General features: G+C 46.6%; 1 protein-coding gene across 2 annotated transcripts; it reads left to right on the forward strand.

Moving 5' to 3' along the window:
• The first annotated feature begins 1,368 nt into the window (after nucleotides 1-1,368).
• On the forward strand, nucleotides 1,369-18,562 carry CFAP53 (cilia and flagella associated protein 53). 2 transcript variants are annotated; one of them, XM_064735838.1, is made up of 8 exons: nucleotides 1,369-1,503; nucleotides 2,866-3,095; nucleotides 5,311-5,487; nucleotides 11,046-11,349; nucleotides 14,121-14,339; nucleotides 15,341-15,557; nucleotides 16,006-16,108; nucleotides 17,976-18,562. In XM_064735838.1, the coding sequence occupies exons 1-8, from the start codon at nucleotides 1,399-1,401 to the stop codon at nucleotides 18,196-18,198; spliced, it is 1,578 nt and encodes a 525-aa protein (XP_064591908.1). In that variant the 5' UTR covers nucleotides 1,369-1,398; the 3' UTR covers nucleotides 18,199-18,562. The 2 variants fall into 2 exon arrangements, with proteins under 2 accessions (XP_064591908.1, XP_064591910.1); XM_064735840.1 differs by lacking the exon at nucleotides 1,369-1,503 and adding an exon at nucleotides 1,529-1,725 and having other exon boundaries at nucleotides 2,799-3,095; nucleotides 17,976-18,476.
• Nucleotides 18,563-18,771: the final 209 nt, after the last annotated feature.

Raw genomic sequence — 18,771 nt, forward strand, 5'->3', positions numbered from 1 at the left:
TGGCTCGGGGAGCCGCGGTGTGGTGGGTTCGGAATTACAGCGGCAGTGCTGGATCATCCTGAAGGTCTCTTCCAGCCCTGACAGTCCCCTGACCTCGGGACACCCCTCAGCGCCCTCGGCCTGCCAGGACATCCCTCAGCTCCCCTGCCATGCTGGGACACCCCTCAGTGCCCCCGCCATGCCGGACACCCCTCAGCTCCCCTGCCATGCTGGGACACCCCTCAGTGTCCCCGCTATGCCAGGACACCCCTCAGTGCCCCCAGCCGGCCGGGACACCCCACAGCGCCTCCTCCATGCCAGGACATCCCTCAGTGCCTCTGCCATGCCAGGACATCCCTCAGTGCCCCTGTCATGCCGGGACATCCCTCAGCGCCCCTGTCATGCCGGACACCCCACAGCGCCCCCGCCATGCCGGACACCCTCAGCGCCCCCGGCCTGCCAGGACATCCCTCAGTGTCCCTGCCATGTCGGACATCCCTCAGCTCCCCTTCCATGCTGGGACACCCCTCAGTGCCCCTGTCATGCCGGACATCCCTCAGCTCCCCCTCCATGCCAGGGCATCCCTCAGTGTCCCCGCCAAGCCAGGACAGCCCTCAGTGCCCCTGCCATGTCGGACACCCCACAGCCCCCCCGCCATGCCAGACACCCCTCAGCTCCCCTGCCATGCTGGGACATCCCTCAGTGCCCCTGCCATGCTGGACACCCCTCAGTGCCAGGACACCCCTCAGCGCCCTCACCACGCCAGGACAATTCCTTCAGTGCCCCCGGCCTGCCAGAACACCCCTCAGTGCCCCCGCCACGCCAGTGTCAAAAATAGGTTAGAAACTGTTGTAAAATAGTTAATTGTTAGTTGTTAATAGGCAATTGTTAAACATGTACTGTTAGTTTAGTTATTCTTTGTAAAAGGGCTTAAAAGGGTAGTTATAAGAAATACGGTACTCAACATACCGTATTATACCTAAGCAAAGTGCACCACCATCCCAAGCTGAATGAGCCAGCCTGGACAGAACTGTAAAGGGCCAATCAAGAGCCTTAAACCTTCGTGCAAGTGAAAGGATCCCAACAGAAACCAATCCAGAGGGACAAAAAAAGTGTTCCGGTGAATGTGTGCCGCTCCACCTGGAACATCGGGTACACAGCTGCTCACGAAGACGGAGCGCCGGCGCTGCAGCATCCTCGACGGGAACACTCCTGCTTGACCCGCAGGCTCCCATGCTTTAGGCCTTTTTATTATAATAAATGCTAAAATCACTTTAGTACCGGAGTGTGGTCCCGTTTTTAACGCCGGGACACCTTCAGCACCCCCGCCATGCTGGACACCCCTCAGCGCCCCCGCCGCCATGATGCCATTTCCGTCCTGCGCGCGTCCCCTCAGCAACGGCGGTGCCTCCATCCGCCATGGCGGCGCGGCCCCCGCCCCGTCCCCAGCCCCCTCACTGCTCTCACACACAGAGACGCCGGGAGTTCACCGGCTGTGGGCCGCTGCCGGGCGAAGTGGCGGTGGTGAGGGGCCACACCGGGGGCTGCTCTGCTCCGGGGAGCTGCGGGGACGTGGGGGCCGAGCCCCAGAGCGGGGCCGGCTGAAGCGGGACCCTCTGGGAGCAGCTGGGAGGGGTCCCGGAGAGCCCGGTGCTGTGTTTAAAGGTCCCGGAGAGCCCGGTGTTGTGTGAGAGCTCCCGGGGAGCCCAGTGCAGTGTTTGAAGGTCCCGGGGAGCCCAGTGCTGTGTGAGAGATCCCGGAGAGCCCGGTGCTGTGTTTGGGGGTCCCGGGGAGCCCGGTGCTGTGTGAAGGGTCCTGGGGAGCCCGGTGTTGTGTTTGAAGGTCCTGGAGAGCCCGGTGCTGTGTTTGAAGGTCCTGGGGAACCTGGTGCTGTGTGAGGGGTCCCAGGGAGCCCGGTTCTGTGTTTGAAGGTCCTGAAGAGCCTGGTGCTGTGTGAAGGGTCCTGGGGAGCCCGGTGTTGTGTTTGGGGGTCCCGGGGAGCCCGGTGCTGTGTGAAGGGTCCTGGGGAGCCCGGTGTTGTGTTTGGGGGTCCCGGGGAGCTCGGTGTTGTGTGAGGGGTCCTGGACAGCCCAGTGCTGTGTGAGAGCCCCCAGGGAGCCTGGTGCTGTGTGAAGAGTCCTGGGGAGCCTGGTGATCTTTTTGGGGGTCCTGAGGAGCCCGGTGCTGTGTTTGGGGGTCCTGAGGAGCCTGATGCTATGGGAGTGTAGGCAGGGCTTGTCTAATTTAAGAGGAATTTCTTCACAAAGAAGACATTCAGGCCTTGGAAGGGTCTGCCCAGGGAGGTGTTGGAGTCCCTATCCTTGGAGGTGTCCAAGGAAGGATGGGACATGGCACTCAGTGCCCTGGGCTGGGTGACAAGGTGGGGACTTGATGATCTTGGAGTTCTTTTCGAGCCTCAGTGATTCTGAGATTACTCCATAATTACTGTGAACTCATCATTTGGTATTAGGTACTTGCACAGTCATGAATTCAACTGAAAAACGCGCAGACTTTTCACCTGTGAATGGTTTGGGTTGGAAGGGACCTTAAAGCTCATCCAGTGGCAACCCTGCCATGGGCAGGGACATTTCCCACTACCCCAGGTTGCTCCAAGCCCCATCCAGCCTGGCCTTGGACACTTCCAGGGATCCAGGAACAGCCACAGGTTCTCTGGGAAACCTGTGTGGGTGCCTCATCACCGTCACGAAGAAGAATTTTTTCCTACATTTAGCCTAAATTTTCCCTCTTTCACTCTGTACCCATTTCCCTTGTCCTGTCACTACAATTCCTGATGAAGTCCCTCTCTGGATTCACTGTAGGCCCCTTCACATCTTTGGAACGGTGCTACGAGGTCTCCACGCTTTCTCCATTTCCTTTCTCTCGCAGCTAGCCAAGCCCACCAAGAGAGACCTGTTCGAAGAGACGATTTTGGCCGAGAGGGCGCTGGAGGAGGAGCAGCGTGAGTATGAACGTGACCTGCGGATGCTCCGCCACTACCGCAATGTCTCCGACTGGCACAAGGGCGGCGAGGAGAAATGGATGCAGCGCGCTGCCGAGAGGAAGGTCCGGGCCACGCTGCAGCAGTACCTGAAGGAGATCGAAGTGAGGAGAGACAGGTAGCAAACAAGTAGCCAGTGCAGCGCCCCTGCTGTTTTCGGTGTGGGCTCAGAGAGCCCAGCGCCCGTGACATGTGTTCAAACACAGTAACTGTGTAGCTGAGGTGGGATTTGGAGCCTCCTGTCTGCCACAGACAAGAACAGAAGTAGTGGCATAGCACTTTCATTCCTTGATTTTTAAAGAAGTTGAAGAGTACCTTGATACAGTCATGAAATGATGGAATGGTTTGGGTTGGAAGGGACCTTAAAGCTCATCTTGTTCCAAGCACCCCGGCAGGGACACCTCCCGCCAGACCAGGTTGCCCCAAGCCTTGTCCAAACTGGCCTGGCACATTTCCAAAGGTGGGGCAGAGAATCATAGAATTCCAGGGTGGATGGGCTCATCTAGTTCCATCCACCTTGTCGTGGACATTCTCTGTTTCTCTGGGTAGCAAAGTGTCAGAAATTCTCTCAGTTCAGTGTCACTGAGGGTTTTGCTGCAAACTCATCAAGCTGATGCTTAGCTCCTACAAATAACACTCTGCGGCACAGTCAGCTGAAAAAATTAAAATTTTCCAGAAGTCTTCAAAAATATTAAAGGTGAAGCACATTTCTGCCATGTAAAGAACAGAATTATGCTGTACTGATCTTTGGAAAAAATATTGTGGTTTAATTTCTCAGTTACTGTTTCATGTCAAGTGACTTTGTAGCTGTGAAGATCATCAGTTTGGTTAGAAACTGTTTGGTTAGAAACTGTCCTGGTCTAATGTGCCTTCAGGGGAATTGCACATGGTTCCACAGAAGCACTGGGGTTAGAAGGAACCTCCTGAGATGATCTGGTCCAGCCCTGGTGTCACCTGGAGCAGGGTGTCCAGGAGTGTGTGTCCATTGGGTTTTGCTTGTCTCCACACATGGAGACTGAATCACTTCTGTGAGCATTGTGTCCAATATCTCACCCCAATCACAGTAAAAAGAAAAATAAATGTTTTCTTCTGTTCTTTAGAATTTCATGTGGTTTAATTTGTGGCCCCTTGTCCCACCACTGAGCACTGCTGAGGAGTAGATGTCTGTCTTTCCTGCATTCCCTCCCTTCAGGACTTTAGGTGCATTCCTAAGATCCCTCTGTGCCTTCTCTTCTGCAGGCTGGACAGTCCCAGGAGAGAAGGAACTTTAGGAGAGATGCTCCTGTTGGGAGAGGTGCTGCAGTCCCTCAGTGTCCCTCCACTGTCACCCTCTGCCGAGGCCGTGTCCTTGCAGTGCTGCAGAGCCCGGAGCTGGAGCCAGCGCTCCACTGGGGTCTCAGCAGTGCTGGGAGGAAGGATGCCCTCCCTGGGCCTGCTCGCAGTGCTGCTCCTCCCGCAGCCCAAGCTGCCTGTGGCTCTCTTTGCCACAAGGGTGCATCATTGGCCTGTGCTCAGCTCGTCTGCCGGGACCCCCAGGGCCCTTTCTGCTGAGACCCTGTGGTGTATTGGCTGAAATCAGTGATTTCTGGACTCTGCAGCCCCAGGTTTCTCACTGCTGGGATTAACAGAGAAGTAAATTATGATGTGTTTAAAAACTGCCTATCTGACATAATTTTCTCATCAAAGATATTTCAGGATGAAGTGTTCTGCAGAGTGATGCAAAAATATCAAGAGGTCATTTGAGAGAAAATGCAATTATAGATGCATAGAGGAGGGAGGGCATCAGGGAAAGGCTTTTCCCCCAGAGAGTTGTGGGGAACTGGCAGGCTCCCCGAGGCTGCCAGAGCTCCAGGAGCCTTTGGACAGCACTGCCAGGGATGCCCAGGGTGGCATTGTTGGGGTGTCTGTAGGGCCAGGAGCTGGAATGGGTGATCCTTGGGGGACCCACAGCTCAGGGTGTTCTGTGGGTCTGTGCTGAAGGATAACCATAGCACAAAATCTAATTGTTATCAGCTGGTGAGAAATGTCGTCTGAGAAATAGAATAATTTGATGAATGGGGAACTGAAGTCATAAAGCAGCTTTGAAAGTGGGTTTGCAAAATCAGGAGTTTAGACTGTGCCTGGACAGGATCACTCATGTTGTGCTGTAAGATTCCCTTGATGGACACAACATGAATGATCCCTGAAATAAAATTTGATGTTCACTACTCTGACATTTGTAAGAGGTGTTAAAAGGAGCCCAGTACCCACTTTCTGTTAATAACAAATAGACAAAAACTTTGTCCTTCGACTGAAGGATTGATTTAGCCTTTATTCAAATGTTTTCATTACAGGCTCCGTGACTTTCTGGAGGCAGAGGAGAGCAGGCACCTTGCTGAGGTGAATGCACTCGATGAGGAAAAGGCACAGCAGAAAGAAGCAAACTTGAAGGAACAAGCAAAATTACTGAGGGAGAAGAGGGAGCAAGAAAGACTACGAGTCGTGGCTGAAAAACGAGAGCAACAGTTCAGGTATTGCCATAAAAATATCTTATAAAAGAGCATTTGCCCAAAGTAAATATACAGGAACATTTTAAAAAGAAGGTGGCAATAATAAACGGAGGAAGGAAAGATGAAAGTGGTTGAAACAGTAAGACAGAAAAAGTCAGAGTAGTTAATTTGTACAAGTGTACTGTGTCCTCCTTGTTGCACATGAGCATCCCTGTATTTCCACCTGCCAAGTCAACCCTTTTTGTAATTCCTGTTCCAGCTTTATACTGTTGGAGTGAACAGGCTGCAGGGAAGGTTAATTTGGCCTAAATCAAGCTTACTAAGATAACATGTCAATAAAGATTCTTGAAATGTAAGATTGTCCGAACAGACAGTGTTTTTTATTTATTGCATACTTTTCAAGAGTAGCAGCTGCTGCTAAGGGTTTAATGCAGCCTGAAGTTCTGTGCCAAGTCTTCCTGACTGAAAGCAGTAACTTGCAGGTACTTACTAGGACCTGAGGCTTTGGCATGAAGTCTGCCTTGTCCCATTCTTGTAAATCTGGTTTTCCGAGGGAGGGATGAAAGAAATAATAATAATGTTATTTAACTGTGATTATTGGAAGTGTCTTTCCCAGTCTCCCACGGTACTGTGAAATCTACAACACCTGCTTCTCAGTGTGCCCAGGCTGGGGATAAAAATCAACATTGGCTCTTACTTGTGCATAACCACTAATTAACTAATTCCACAGGTAAATATTTGTTAAAATGTGGGGTTTATTGACTTAGACAGGTGTTAGAACTTCACATGGTGGTTTGAAAATGTGGCCCTTGCCTTTTGCAACTTCTGGTTTGTTCTCTATCACATAAAGTGGTCGAAACTCACTTTTAAAATAGTCAGGAGGGGGTGCTGCTGGAATGCATTTTATTTTGTACTTGTAGCTTGTTTTACACACCAGGGAGATGTTACCTAAAGGTAGGTAAGTCTCAGTAGTGGTAACTTTATATTCACTGGGAATCTGCATTCCTGTTCTATTCAAAACTTCACCAAAATCAGGACAGTTACAGGAACCTAAAGTCAGTCCCAAACAGGCTTATCCTGCCCTGTCAGCTGGGCTGCACCCCAGCCTCTACTGACTTTAATTAGGTTCTCATTGATCAGAGTGGGAATTTAGCACATATGCAGATTCCTGTTCAGATGTCTAATTTTAGATATTTTAATTGCAAAATGAATCACGCCACTGAACTCCATCATCTGGTGACACACACTTGAACTTACACGCTGTAGTTGCCTGTCCTAATGTCTCAGGTCCTTTGTCCTCCTAGTGTAGCCCTGTTGATCTATGGCTCACTCAGTCTCATGGGAATATTTCATCTTATATTGTCCTTTCACCTTTCCCACTCTGCTCTGGGATCTAAGCCATATTCACACCACACAGTATCCTGTTAAAATTGTTGTTGAAACTTTATTGTGGTTGTTCTGCTGGCTGCCTGTTTCAGAGGATTTAGAGGCAGTGAAACCATCTCTCCTCACAGCTGTTGTGGGTGGCAGTCCTGGTGTATCTGCATCTATTTGTCTTAAGGAGTCCCAGGTGTGCTTTTTTTTAGCTGTTAGATGTCACTCTTCCTCCTAAACCATCCTGGTCCAGGCAGAGGTCAGGGAGCAGGATTTGCTGCTCAGGAGACCAACACTTACTGAAAATCCACAAGCAGGAGTCTGTAATTGTGTCATAGCCTGTCCTCTGGAGCAATGGCCTCCAGTCCTCTGACTGCACCCCTCTGGATGTAAAAGCTTTTAACATTCACCCCAATATGTTTATTTATCAACTATATAAATATGTAATAATATACTGTACTGATATATCGTGTACATTATAAAACATATGCACAAATAGAAATTAAAAAGGATGAGGTAAAGATTAAATAAATGCCAGTTTTTACTTTTTAATGTTACTTATCAGTGATATAAACCATATTCTCTTCCTGCACACCTGCCCCCCTTTGGAGATGATTACTCCAGGGCACACCCAGGAGTCCTGGAAAGTAGCAGGTGGATACACACATGATTTTCTGTTTCTCTTTGCCTGTGGATTTTCAACTCTTTTGAATATCTTTCTGAAACCTGATACAGACTAATTTGTATTTCCTTTAACTCCAAGCAAGGTGCTCCAGGCATGGATTCTCAAACCTTGAGGTATAGGAGCACCTACCCTGTCAGACATTATTCCAGAGCATTTTTTATTTTTTATGGTTGGTTGCCATGGCCTAAGGGTACAGGTGTAACAGCTTCTCAGTAGTAATGTTAACCAGGAGGAGTCCTTTGTCACAAGGTGACAGAGGGGACAAGGCTTGGACCATGGGAATCCTGCTGGAATTCATTTTCAGGGAGGGCTACACCTTGTCTGAGAAGAGACTCAGCCAGTGCTAGCCTGAGGGCATGTTCATCATTGGTAACTTAAAAGAAAACTGCAATGTCTTAAAATTTGCATAAAACACAGATCACATCCTCTTTCTTGTGGTAACATCAGAAGCATCCATATGGGGTAGGATGTTATCCCAGCAACATTGTGCTGCAGCCATAAAATGAATGAATAACTGGGGAGGTTCTGTCTTTGGGAAGTAGCCACATCCAGGAACAGTTTTAATGTTAAGAAGCTTAGGATAGCAAAGTGAGGAAGAAAACCTGCCATCTGGGGGAGCAGATGTTTATGGGTTAGTGTAAAAGCTGCTTTGAGGGAATTATTTTGATGAAATCAAGCAATTACAGGGTTATTTTATATTAAAATTCTAACAATGCTGAACATAATTAACTTCTACTCCCCCGTGGGAATTCAATAAATATCAGATTAGTTTATAATCACAGAAAAGAATAACTAGTTCTTTATTCCTTCACTGCTGAGAGAACCTTGAACCATTGTGTTAATACAGTGATTGATAATTGTAAGATGTAGAATCTTAATTATAGCAAGATTTAGAGTCTTAATAATAGCATGTTTCCCTCACAACATTTGAGAAATATGTTTTTCATGGAGACTAATTAGTGCTGTGGTCTTTCATCACCACTAACTCCCGCCCAGGAGATGAAAGATGGATTCCAGTGGTGAAATGTAAGAAAACCATCAATGACATAGTACGTTTGATGATCTGCTGGGAGCAGGGGTGCTCCTTGAAATGTGCCATGGCTCATCCCTGTGCTGCTCTCTGCTATTATTGCCGGGTTAAACAGTGGTCAGGAGGTTCCTGTCTTGTCCAAGAGGTAAAACAACCATCCCTTTTCACCAGTCTGCACTGGCACTGAACTACAGCATCTCATCATGGAATGGTTTGGATTGGAAGGGGCCTTCAAAGTCATCTTTGTTGTGGGCAGGGACAGCTCCCACCATCCCAGGCTGCTCCCAGCCCCATCCAGCCTGGCCTGGGACACTGCCAGGGATCCAGGGGCAGCCACAGCTGCTCTGGGCACCCTGGGCCAGGGCCTGCCCACCCTCCCAGCCAGCAATTCCTCATTCCCAATGGGCCAAAATCTGTCCCTGCCCTCTGGCCCTGGGAGCCATTGCCTGGCTGCTGTCCCTGCCTGCCTTGTCCCCAGGGGCTGTGCAGCTCTCCTGGAGCCCCTGCAGGCCCTGGCAGGGGCTCTCAGGTGTCCCTGGAGCTTCTCTGGTGCAGCTGAGCAGCCCCAGCTGTGCCAGGCTGGCTCCAGAGCAGAGGGGCTCCAGCCCTGGCAGCAGCTCCGTGGCCTCCTCTGCACTGGCTGCAGCAGCTCCAGCTCCTTGTGCTGTTGGAGCCAGGGCTGGGGCAGCTCTGCAGGTGGGCTCTCACCTGAGCCCAGGGGCACAGGGGCAGGATCCCCCTGCCCTGCTGCCCACGCTGGGGATCAGCCCAGGGCAGGGGGTTCAGGCTGGGCAGGTTCAACAAAGAGCAAGCAGAATGGAAATGTTTTCACAGCAGTGCTGCCCCTTTTGCTGTTTGTGTCAGTGCCCTTCACCTTTCGGCATAGGCTCCATGGCACTGGGTGCTTTAGCCAAGAGGATGAACAGAGAGATTTCCTTGTCCCCAGGGAAATTTGAGGCAGCGACTGTTGAATGGCAGCAGGGAGAAAATGTGGTGAGACCTCTGCTCTGAAAATTAAATAACTACCCTGATATGGAGATTGGTAATAGCATTGAGGTAATTGCCTGATGAATATTTAATATTTTTTTTACACAGGATAGTTAGCTAAAACTTGTGTAGTGTCATAGTATTTCGCATTGCGCAGGTAACTGCTGCTGCTGTCAAGTTGTTCATGATTCAGGCTGTGATATCTTCCGTGAATTCCTAAACACCTTTGCAATAATCTGCACAGATAGTTTCATTCAGCATGAAATTGTGAGATATCTTTTCACTTTGCAGCATTCACATGTGTCTGTCACACATCCTCAGACTTGTACATCCTTCACACTTGCTGGTCTTCACCTTTGTCTGCCAGTTTCACATTCTGACTTAATGAAAATCTATATCCTGTTTATAGAACAGAATTAAAGTGCCTGCAGATTGTTCAATTTAAATAATGTTTGATGGCATGTGTTGATCTCAACAGTGCTTTGTTTGCAAAAGTAAAAGCAGGATCTGCAATTAGAGTAGTGTTCTTCAACTGAAGATAAATTACCTCTTTATATGCAACTCAGTTGCAGAGAGTAAATGAGAATTGAAAGCTGCATTACTTGTTTGACTTTCTACCTTCTCCAGGCTTTTATTGTGACTTGTCTGAATTATCCCATAGAACTTCACTTTAAAAATTAATAAATTTCTAGTGGTTCCTGCTCAACCGTGTAACCCACATTTCCACGGTCACAGTATTTTCTGAATATGAATGAGCTTTCAGGTGACTTACCAACCTATTCTGTCTTCGTTTGAATAGAGACCAACGTACATGTTTGAATAAGTGTAGCAGGCATATGTTTTATATGTTAATAAAAGGTACAGATGCACACAACCCCCCATGTCCCAGCTATATGTGGAGTACACATTGTGTATACAATGTGTGGATGCATTGTGTGTTCATTTACACTCACAGAATACCCTGAGCTGGAAGGGACCCCCAAGGATTGTCCATTCCAGCCCCTGCCCTGCACAGACCCCCAACAATCCCACCCTGGGCATCCCTGGCAGCGCTGCCCAAAGGCTCCTGGAGCTCTGGCAGCCTCGGGGCTGTGCCCATCCCTGGGGAGTCTGGGCAGTGCCAGCACCCTCTGGGGGAGAGCCTTTCCCTGAGATCCCACCTAAACCTCCTGGAACAGCTCCAGCCATTTCCATGGGTCCTGTCCCTGTCACAGGGAGCAGAGATCACTGCTGCCTCTTCCCTTCCCCTTGTGAAGAAGTTGATTCAGGCCTTTTTTACAAATTCAAATCCTTCAGCTCATTAATGTCAAAACCTCCATCAAATCAGGCTCTCTGTGGTTCCTTAGGTTCCACAAAAATCAATGTCAGACCAGGGATATAATTGGTGTCTGGGGTTGCTGTATTTTGAGCAGTGATGAGCTGAGAGCCTTCATTCACCACACACCTCCAAACCTGCTTATTGTTTTGAGACTTTTTAAAAAAAACTTTTACGTTGCCTTCCAGAAACCGATGTCACGAGTATCGCGAACACTGTAAAAAACTGAGTGAGAAGGAGCTGGTTGACTGCCAGCTGGCCCAGCAGGCTCTGAAGGAGATGCTGAAAGAGGAAGAGAAGATGCAGGAGCGGGAGCTGGAAGAGATTTGTGAGAAGGAACTGCTGGCCAAGGACCAGGAAGCGGAGCTGAGGGCGCAGGAGGCGGCAGCGCGGACACGGGAGATGGTGGATGTGCTCGATGCCCAGGTGGCCGTGCATGCCGCTCGCAGGGAGGAGAAGAAGCAGGAGATCAGACAGGAGGCTGAAAGGATGGTAATTTCCACAGCGTTCTGCACTCAGGCTTGGGCAGAAGGCCCTTCTAATGATAGGCTTACTAGACATTTAAACTAATCCATACCTTATTTGTGTCTTTACTGATACCATTAGTATCTGAGCCTGTGCTGTTGAACTAAGCCTCTTTTCAGAGCTGTGGCAAAGGCATTCCCGTTTACAGAGGGAAATACTTCTTTTGAAACTCAGCATTCAAAAGGGTTTTGGCACTCAGTCTCTCAGAGGTGTTGTGGGAAATGGAAACATTTTAAAGCTTTTGCCAAATACCTTTGTTGCTTTTTGATTTCCAGTTTCCTGGAGGAAAGCGGGGAATCTTGTTTCCCAGCTGAAATATTTATTTTATATATATTTTTAAAGCAAATTAGCAAGCAGCACTTAAGCTCTCTTGCCTGTTAGACCTGCCTGCTGTTGAGCTCACATCACAGGAGGCATTTGGCTACCTTGGCCCAACTGCTCAGCCAGTACCTTCTATTTTCATCATCCTTATCCATCTCTCCTGCTGTAGTTTTGCTGGCTTTAGTGTGGCTTGCTAGTTCAGTATTCTATGTTGACTTTGACTTATGGGAGGCTATTTAGCTCAGACTCAATCTTCATTTTGCAGCTGTTCACATATAGAGGCTGAATGATCTCTCATGATACTCTGTTAGACACTGGAAGCTGGTGCTGGCATCATACATGCTTCCCCATTTTATAAAAATGAGACAATAATGAATCTAAAGCTCAGAAAATGCTGGCTGTGAAAATATTCCAAGCTAGACTAATGTTTTGCTTATTTAAAAACATGTAGAACAGAATTATTTTCTTGTAACAGCTTCTAAGGCACTGCCAAACCTCCCAGGCAAAGAATGCTGTTCCTTAACTGGCCTTTTCAGAAAAGCACTATTAGAATAGAAGGCTCTGCATCTTCCCCTGGAGACAGCAGCCTGGGGCTCTGTCAAGGAGATACATTTCTAGTGAAGTGGTTGAGTCTCTGAAAAAAAAGAGCTTTCTTTGAAGGAGAGTTCCTGTATGGAAAATGCAATGTAATCCATTCTCAGCAGAGTGGCAGATGGTCTCATTACAAGTTTTTCATTGCAGGCTGGTAGCCCCTAATGACCAGGAGTTTCATCTGGGTGAATGGGCAGCTAAGTGTGCATAAAGGTTTCTCCTGGTTGTTGCAATGAAAATAGAATATTTAGTGAAGGAAAACTTGCACCTTTGGCAGGGTAGACCACATGCGTGCACCAGGATATCTCACAAGTGGATGACAAAGCAGGGACAGCAATTTTTGCTTTAGCTACATCACCTACATTAGCTGCCTTCCTTCTTTGTCCTATTTGTGCCTTAAAGGATTGTGATTTCTTGGAAAGTGATTGACTCCATGTTCTCCTAACTGTAGTGTCAAGTGTTTCTGCCGTAGCATTTGGCCCTGGCTTGCAGAAGGGTGGTTGGTAACCACTTCTTTGCACATCTGTGACATTGTGTTCCTCCAGTGAACAAACTTTCATGGATCCCATCCTTGGCTGCTCTCACACAGCTTCACCGATGTCAGAATTCATCCAAAGACAGGTGCCAACTTGCACAGCTGACTGCTAACTATTTCTGCTTCCTTTCCACCTTTGCTGTTCAAAGCTTTTTGGATTTCTAATGCTATTCCTCAAATTATATATATATTGAGTTTCAAAGCTGTTTCACCAGCTTCTGAAAGTGAATTTGACAGTTCAGGCAGTTACAAAGTCAGCTTTGGCTCTGAAATACTGCAGGAACCTGTGGGTGCTTTATGTCCAGAATAAAAAGGGATTTTTGTTAGGGAGTGCAGCTTCTGCTTCCCTATGGAAAGATTAGACATGCTGTTTATGACAAATCTGCTAAGACATTTTTAAAGACTCATTCACATTACAAAAGAGACATTTAATTTAAAAACAGGTTAACAAAAAAGTGTGTGCCTTAGAGACAGCTGAAGCATGATTTCTGAGATAATACAGTGCTAATGATGGTCACACACTGTGTTATGACTATATTTCAGTGCAGTTGTGCTTATACACTTATTCAGTTGTCCAGAAACTATGCATATGAATTACTTAATGATGCTACTTTTGAAAATTTTTTGTGGCTAAATAATCTTGAATACACAAATACTTATTTGATCTCAAATATGCATTTCTGATTTGTCATTGTTTCTTTTTTAAGAACTTAGTTTCACTGTACGTTTTTTCAATATAAGGTGGAATATAAAGTTCTTTCCCATATGAAGTGGGATGGTTTGAAACCATGAAAATTCAGTAAGTGCCCATCAGAACACAAAGATACAATCACTGACTTGTAGCAGCCTTATGACTGGTAGAGATGCAGTGCTCTGAACACCCAACACAGGCAGAGGACACAGAATATCTACAGAAAAAGCAGGAACACATGGCCCTGTTATTTGTCAGTGCTTATGGATGTGTATGAACACTTGGATATAGATCAAAGGTGCTGCAATGATACTGATTTCCCTAAAGAGATTACTCTGTCTATCTGTCTGAAACATTTGTAAAATACCAGGCACAATCCCGTTTTTATATTGAATTGCTTGTGATGGTTACTGATAAAAATCCTGAATTCTAGTGAAAGATATGCTAAAATATTCAGGCTTTACCACGTCTAGTGGATGACACTAATTGTGTGTTGCCAGCAAGGCTTTTCTCTTCAATGTTGCAATAAACTAACTTTAGACAGCACTTAATTTGAAGTTACACAGCAATTTTACAAGCTGGCTACTTTTATCCGTGTAGGAAAAAGAGCTGCACCAGTTCAGGAAAGAAAATGAAGACCTTGAGAGGAAGAAGTTATATCAGCAGAAGAAGTGCAGGGAGATGTTGCTCAAAGCAGTGCAGGACAGGCAGAAGCATCTTGCTGCAGAAAAACAAATTCAACTTGCTGAAGAGAAGGCGGCCTTGGAAAATGATTTGGAGGACACCGACAAGGAATATGAGAAGATCAGAAATAAAAAAGTAAGGTGTTTCATGGTGAGCTTGTGGGGCAATACCTCGTGTAGACCAGCTCTGTGGTCCTGTGAGCTGCACAGGGTAACAGAGAACAGACACAAGCCCTTCTCCCTGAACGAGATAATTCTTTTCTTGAGCAGCCTGCTGCCTCTCCTCCTGCCAGCACCCTGCAGCTCTGCAGAAGCCCATTAGCTGTTAAAACCACAGCACTTTAAAGCCTGCTTTGCAATCAGCAAGGCTGCCAGGCTGGATAAATGAAGTGGGGGCTCTCGGGAAATCCTGGAATTTTGTCCCTGCATGCTGATTTCATTGTGTAAATCACCTGAGCTTTATCATCCTTACACTGCACGGACATAATAGAGGCTGGAAAACTATTTTTTGTTTCATGGACCTGATGTAGCAAGTATTTGTAACTGCAGAAGAAAGGAAATATTTAACTTATTGTAATTAATGAATACTAAAAAAATTACATTTTTTAGAAACATTATGTAGATAGATGCAAACTCTCATGTTTTATTTCTTGGAGATGCCATGAATCAGTGGATGTGTCTGTCATTTCCTGAAGTTAAAACAAGTAGATTGTCCAACTTTAGCATGCAAACAAGTCTAGGGTATTTAGGACACAGGAGAGAGGTGGTTAGGAACTCCTGTAGGTTAGGAACCTTGCATCAACTCAGTGTTAGACTTTTCTGCAGAATTACAGGAGGTAATATATATTATATTATATTACATGATTATATTTAATGCAAGTGATACTGGAGAAGCCTGGTTTGCTGTGGAGAGTCTGTAAAAGGGGTGTGTTGTAGGCAGCTGAGCTGCTGTGGGTAAGGGATCACTCTGTGTTTGCCCCGTAGAGGATTCTGAGCAGTTCTTTGCTGTGGCAGGTTCTGGAATGGTCTCTGGGCTCCCAGGTCCCACAGTGGCTGTGAGCCACCACTTTTCTTCAGGGTTCGAAAGGCTTTTTTGAACTAATGTACTCAGATTTGCAAACGTCTGTGTGTTTGCAGCAAACGCTGTTGAAGGAGCAACTTTCTTACCTGGATTATCTGGCCGAACAGCTGAGGAAGGAGAAGGAGCAAGAAAGAGAGGACGAGCAGATCTTCAAGGAAGAGAGGGATAAGATTTGGGCCGAGAGGGTTGAGAAACAGAAGCGAGAGAGGGAAGCTCGGTTTGTCACGCTGAGAGATGTCCTGATCGCAAGGCAGGCGCAGATGGAGGAGAAGTGTAAGTGGTTGAACTCACATCTGGGCAGAGGCAGCTCAACACCCTGCTGCTGGGAACAGCATTGCCCCAGCACACACTGTGTGACAGAGTGGACAGCAGTGTGACCCTCCCCGAGCCTGTTCCCAAAATGCGCTCCCACAGGCATTCCTTGCACTAATTCCCCATTGCCATCACCACAGCAAAGCCTGGCAAAGTGAGGATTGCATGGGCAAACGGTCATTGCTATTAATTATATTATTATGAAGCCCTGAATGTGAAATCTATCCAGGTCTGAGTGGATGAAAAATAAATAAGCTGGGAATACACCTGCTGTTGTTTGTGTGGCACTTCAGAAACAACAAAACTCAAACCTATTATTTAAGCTACTTAGCCCAAATGCAGTCTCACTGGCCCTTCAAGCTCAGCAGAGCTGTTACCTTCTAAAAGGATTTCTGGTTTTGTTTTCCAGTGCAGAAAAAAGAAGAGAGGAAAATAGAGATTGCTGAAGAAAAGAAGGCAATGGCTGAAGCAGTCAGAAAATTTGAATGTGAGGAGGAAGAAGAACGTAAAAGGTACTTTTCTTCTATGTCATCAGGTCATTTCTTTGCAGACCAATCTTTTAAACTTGTGAGAGAGCTGATTATTGTTTTCTGATAACTCTAGAGCGCTGGGTGGACTTCTTTCTATTTAGAGAAGGTTTTTCACCATGTACCTTATCAGTTCCAAACTGCCCAAGAGCAGACTTGTGATGCTGCAGCTGGTATTATTAAGTCATTAATTCTGACCTCAGAAGATAGTGGTACATATCCTTGTGTCGGTGTTTTTAATCATCATGTGACTTACATCAATCATATTTCCTAAGCACATCCCCTCACACTGTGAGCTGTTGTTACAAGTGACTGGGGAGGAGGGTTAATGAAAGGTTTGTTTGTTCCTGCCCCAGGAGAGCAAGTGTGTCCGGGCTTATTGCTGAACCCCACCCACAGACATCCCTTGAACGATGCTGTGTCAGCCACCAAAACACCCGGCTGCAGCGCCTCGGGATGGGCAGAGCCTTACACGCAGTAGCTGGAATGTTCCTCTGGGTGTCATGCAAAGCCTTGGGCAAAGGGCTTCGTCTCGCTCACTTCCCTTTTGTACTCCTGCCCTTTCTCCTCTCTTGTCCGTGGGACACAAGTGGCTCCTTCCGGAGCCGGTGTCTGTTGTGTTCTCTGAGGGCTCTATTGGGAACAATCTCCTGGCTGTGGCAGAAGTGTCACCCTTGTGAAGGAAACGCGCTGGGCTCCAGCTGGGATGTGCTCCACTTAGCAGAGATGGCACTCAGCAGTGTCAGGAAGGGTTTGTGGCTCAGCTCTGTTGAGTTAGTGCACAAGTGCTGACTACTCTGCTGGCATTCAGGTGTCTGACTCCTGCTCCAGAAGGGCCTGAGCACGTAAGGCTTCCTCTGCTTCTCCAGAGGGGACTGAAAGCAGCACAAATGACACTTGGCACTGAAAGCTGCCAAATGCCAGCCTATCAGAAAACTGGATTTGAAGAGGGATGAAATTTTATTGTATCTTGATTCAGGATGTCATTAAATGGTTTTTTACATTTTTATATCCAAATAGATATGTTGGTGTATGTATACACACACACACATATATCCGTATGTAAAATATTAACAAATCCAAAGGGGAAAGTTGCTTGGACTGTCAGTGCACAGAACAGAGCAAATTGAGGGACTCTACCCTGGATTGGGATAGACATCATTTTCTGAAGTTGTAGTTTAATGTGCTGTTCTGGGTGTGGCTTTTCTTTAGTATACAGAAGAAAACCAAGATATGTTCTGAGCCTGCTAGCAACTAGGGTCTTTAATGTCTGTCTACTGAGGGATGTAAAGTTATTTTACAGGGTATTTACACTTCCTTTCTGTTCAGCTTTGGTGTCCCATAATTTTTGATGAGAGCTGTGTTATACTCCATCTGCACTTGCAACGGACCCCAGGAATCACACAAGTCCTGAGGTGCAGTGGAAGATTGATTTCTCCTGACAGGCACTTGCAGCAATTTCAGTGCAGCAGGGAGTTGTTCTCGGCAGGAGGGTGAGGACGGGTGTCAGCAGCAGCATGAGCCCGAGCCAGGGATGGACTGAGACCCAGCACCCCCATCCTCCATCCTCTCACCACGGCATGCTGATTGCAGGGAGTTGTTCTTTCCCTCTTTCTGAGAAAACACCAGTTTTACAGTTTGCTTTTCAGGGCACAACAGAGTGCAGTTAACTCTCTGCAGAACATAAGGTTAGCACGCAGCGTTCGGTTAATAGTGGCAGTTATTTACTGCTAAAAGGAGCTTTGAATGGTTCTTTGGTCTAAGCTCAAATGCTAGCAGATTACATAATAATAATAATGTTTATCCTTTTTACCCACACTGCTTAAATAACCTATTCATTTGGCATTTCCAGAAAAGCACAGAAGGCCAAAGAGTACAGAGACCAGCTCACAACTCAAATTGCCTATCAACAGTTGCTCCAAAAAGCTGAAGAAGAGAAGAGGAAGAAAGAAGAAGAATCAAATATGGAAGCAGAGAGACAGTACGAAGAACAGATACGGTTCATTCAGTCAATGACCTACAAGTTTGAAATAAAACCCCCCACTGCAGAAAAGGCACTAAGGCCTGCCTCTTAAGGGCATCTCTTACTTTGGTATTTTAGCTCACTCAGTTGCCTTTTAAAACATTTTCTTAGGATGCTTATGCCTGACTTGAGTTGGAAGAACCTTCTCCACTGTGATACTCAAAACATTTAATTGGAAATTACAAGAAACATAGTATTTTAAAGTTTATTTTTCCCCCATGGATTTTTGTTTTTACAAATCTGATCCAATCCAAAGTGCTTGACATTTTAATTCAAAAATACTGTCTGCCCTCTACAATATAATAGTGTATTATTGTGACATGAAAAAAGCACTGGTATTCTTTTTAATCTGCAAAAAGAAAAAATGTAGAAAACTTTCAGTGAACCTTTATTAAAATGTCTTTCAAACTGAAAACATTTGCAAAAGTATCTTTTTTGTATTTAGATACCAAGTATAAAACTCTGAATGTATTTTACTGTGGGGTGAACGTTAAAAAGCTGATATTCTTTTCCAAGATTTCGGTATCTGTGGAATACTGGATCCCAAGTCTTGTGAGTCCTCTGCTTGGGCAGAATTAAGTCTGCAGGGCTGAAGTTAGAGGTGTCTCGTAAAGAGGTTTATTCT

Source organism: Zonotrichia leucophrys, chromosome Z (genome assembly GCF_028769735.1).
Source record: "Zonotrichia leucophrys gambelii isolate GWCS_2022_RI chromosome Z, RI_Zleu_2.0, whole genome shotgun sequence".
Taxonomy (NCBI): domain Eukaryota; kingdom Metazoa; phylum Chordata; class Aves; order Passeriformes; family Passerellidae; genus Zonotrichia; species Zonotrichia leucophrys.

Excerpts from the sequence above, each read along its gene's own strand:
- CFAP53 (XM_064735838.1), top strand. The coding sequence starts at position 1,399 with ATGGCGGCGCGGCCCCCGCCCCGTCCCCAGCCCCCTCACTGCTCTCAC. Across the intron at positions 11,350-14,120 it reads GACAGGAGGCTGAAAGGATG|GAAAAAGAGCTGCACCAGTT; the intron begins GTAATTTCCACA and ends TTATCCGTGTAG. Across the intron at positions 16,109-17,975 it reads GAGGAAGAAGAACGTAAAAG|AAAAGCACAGAAGGCCAAAG; the intron begins GTACTTTTCTTC and ends TGGCATTTCCAG.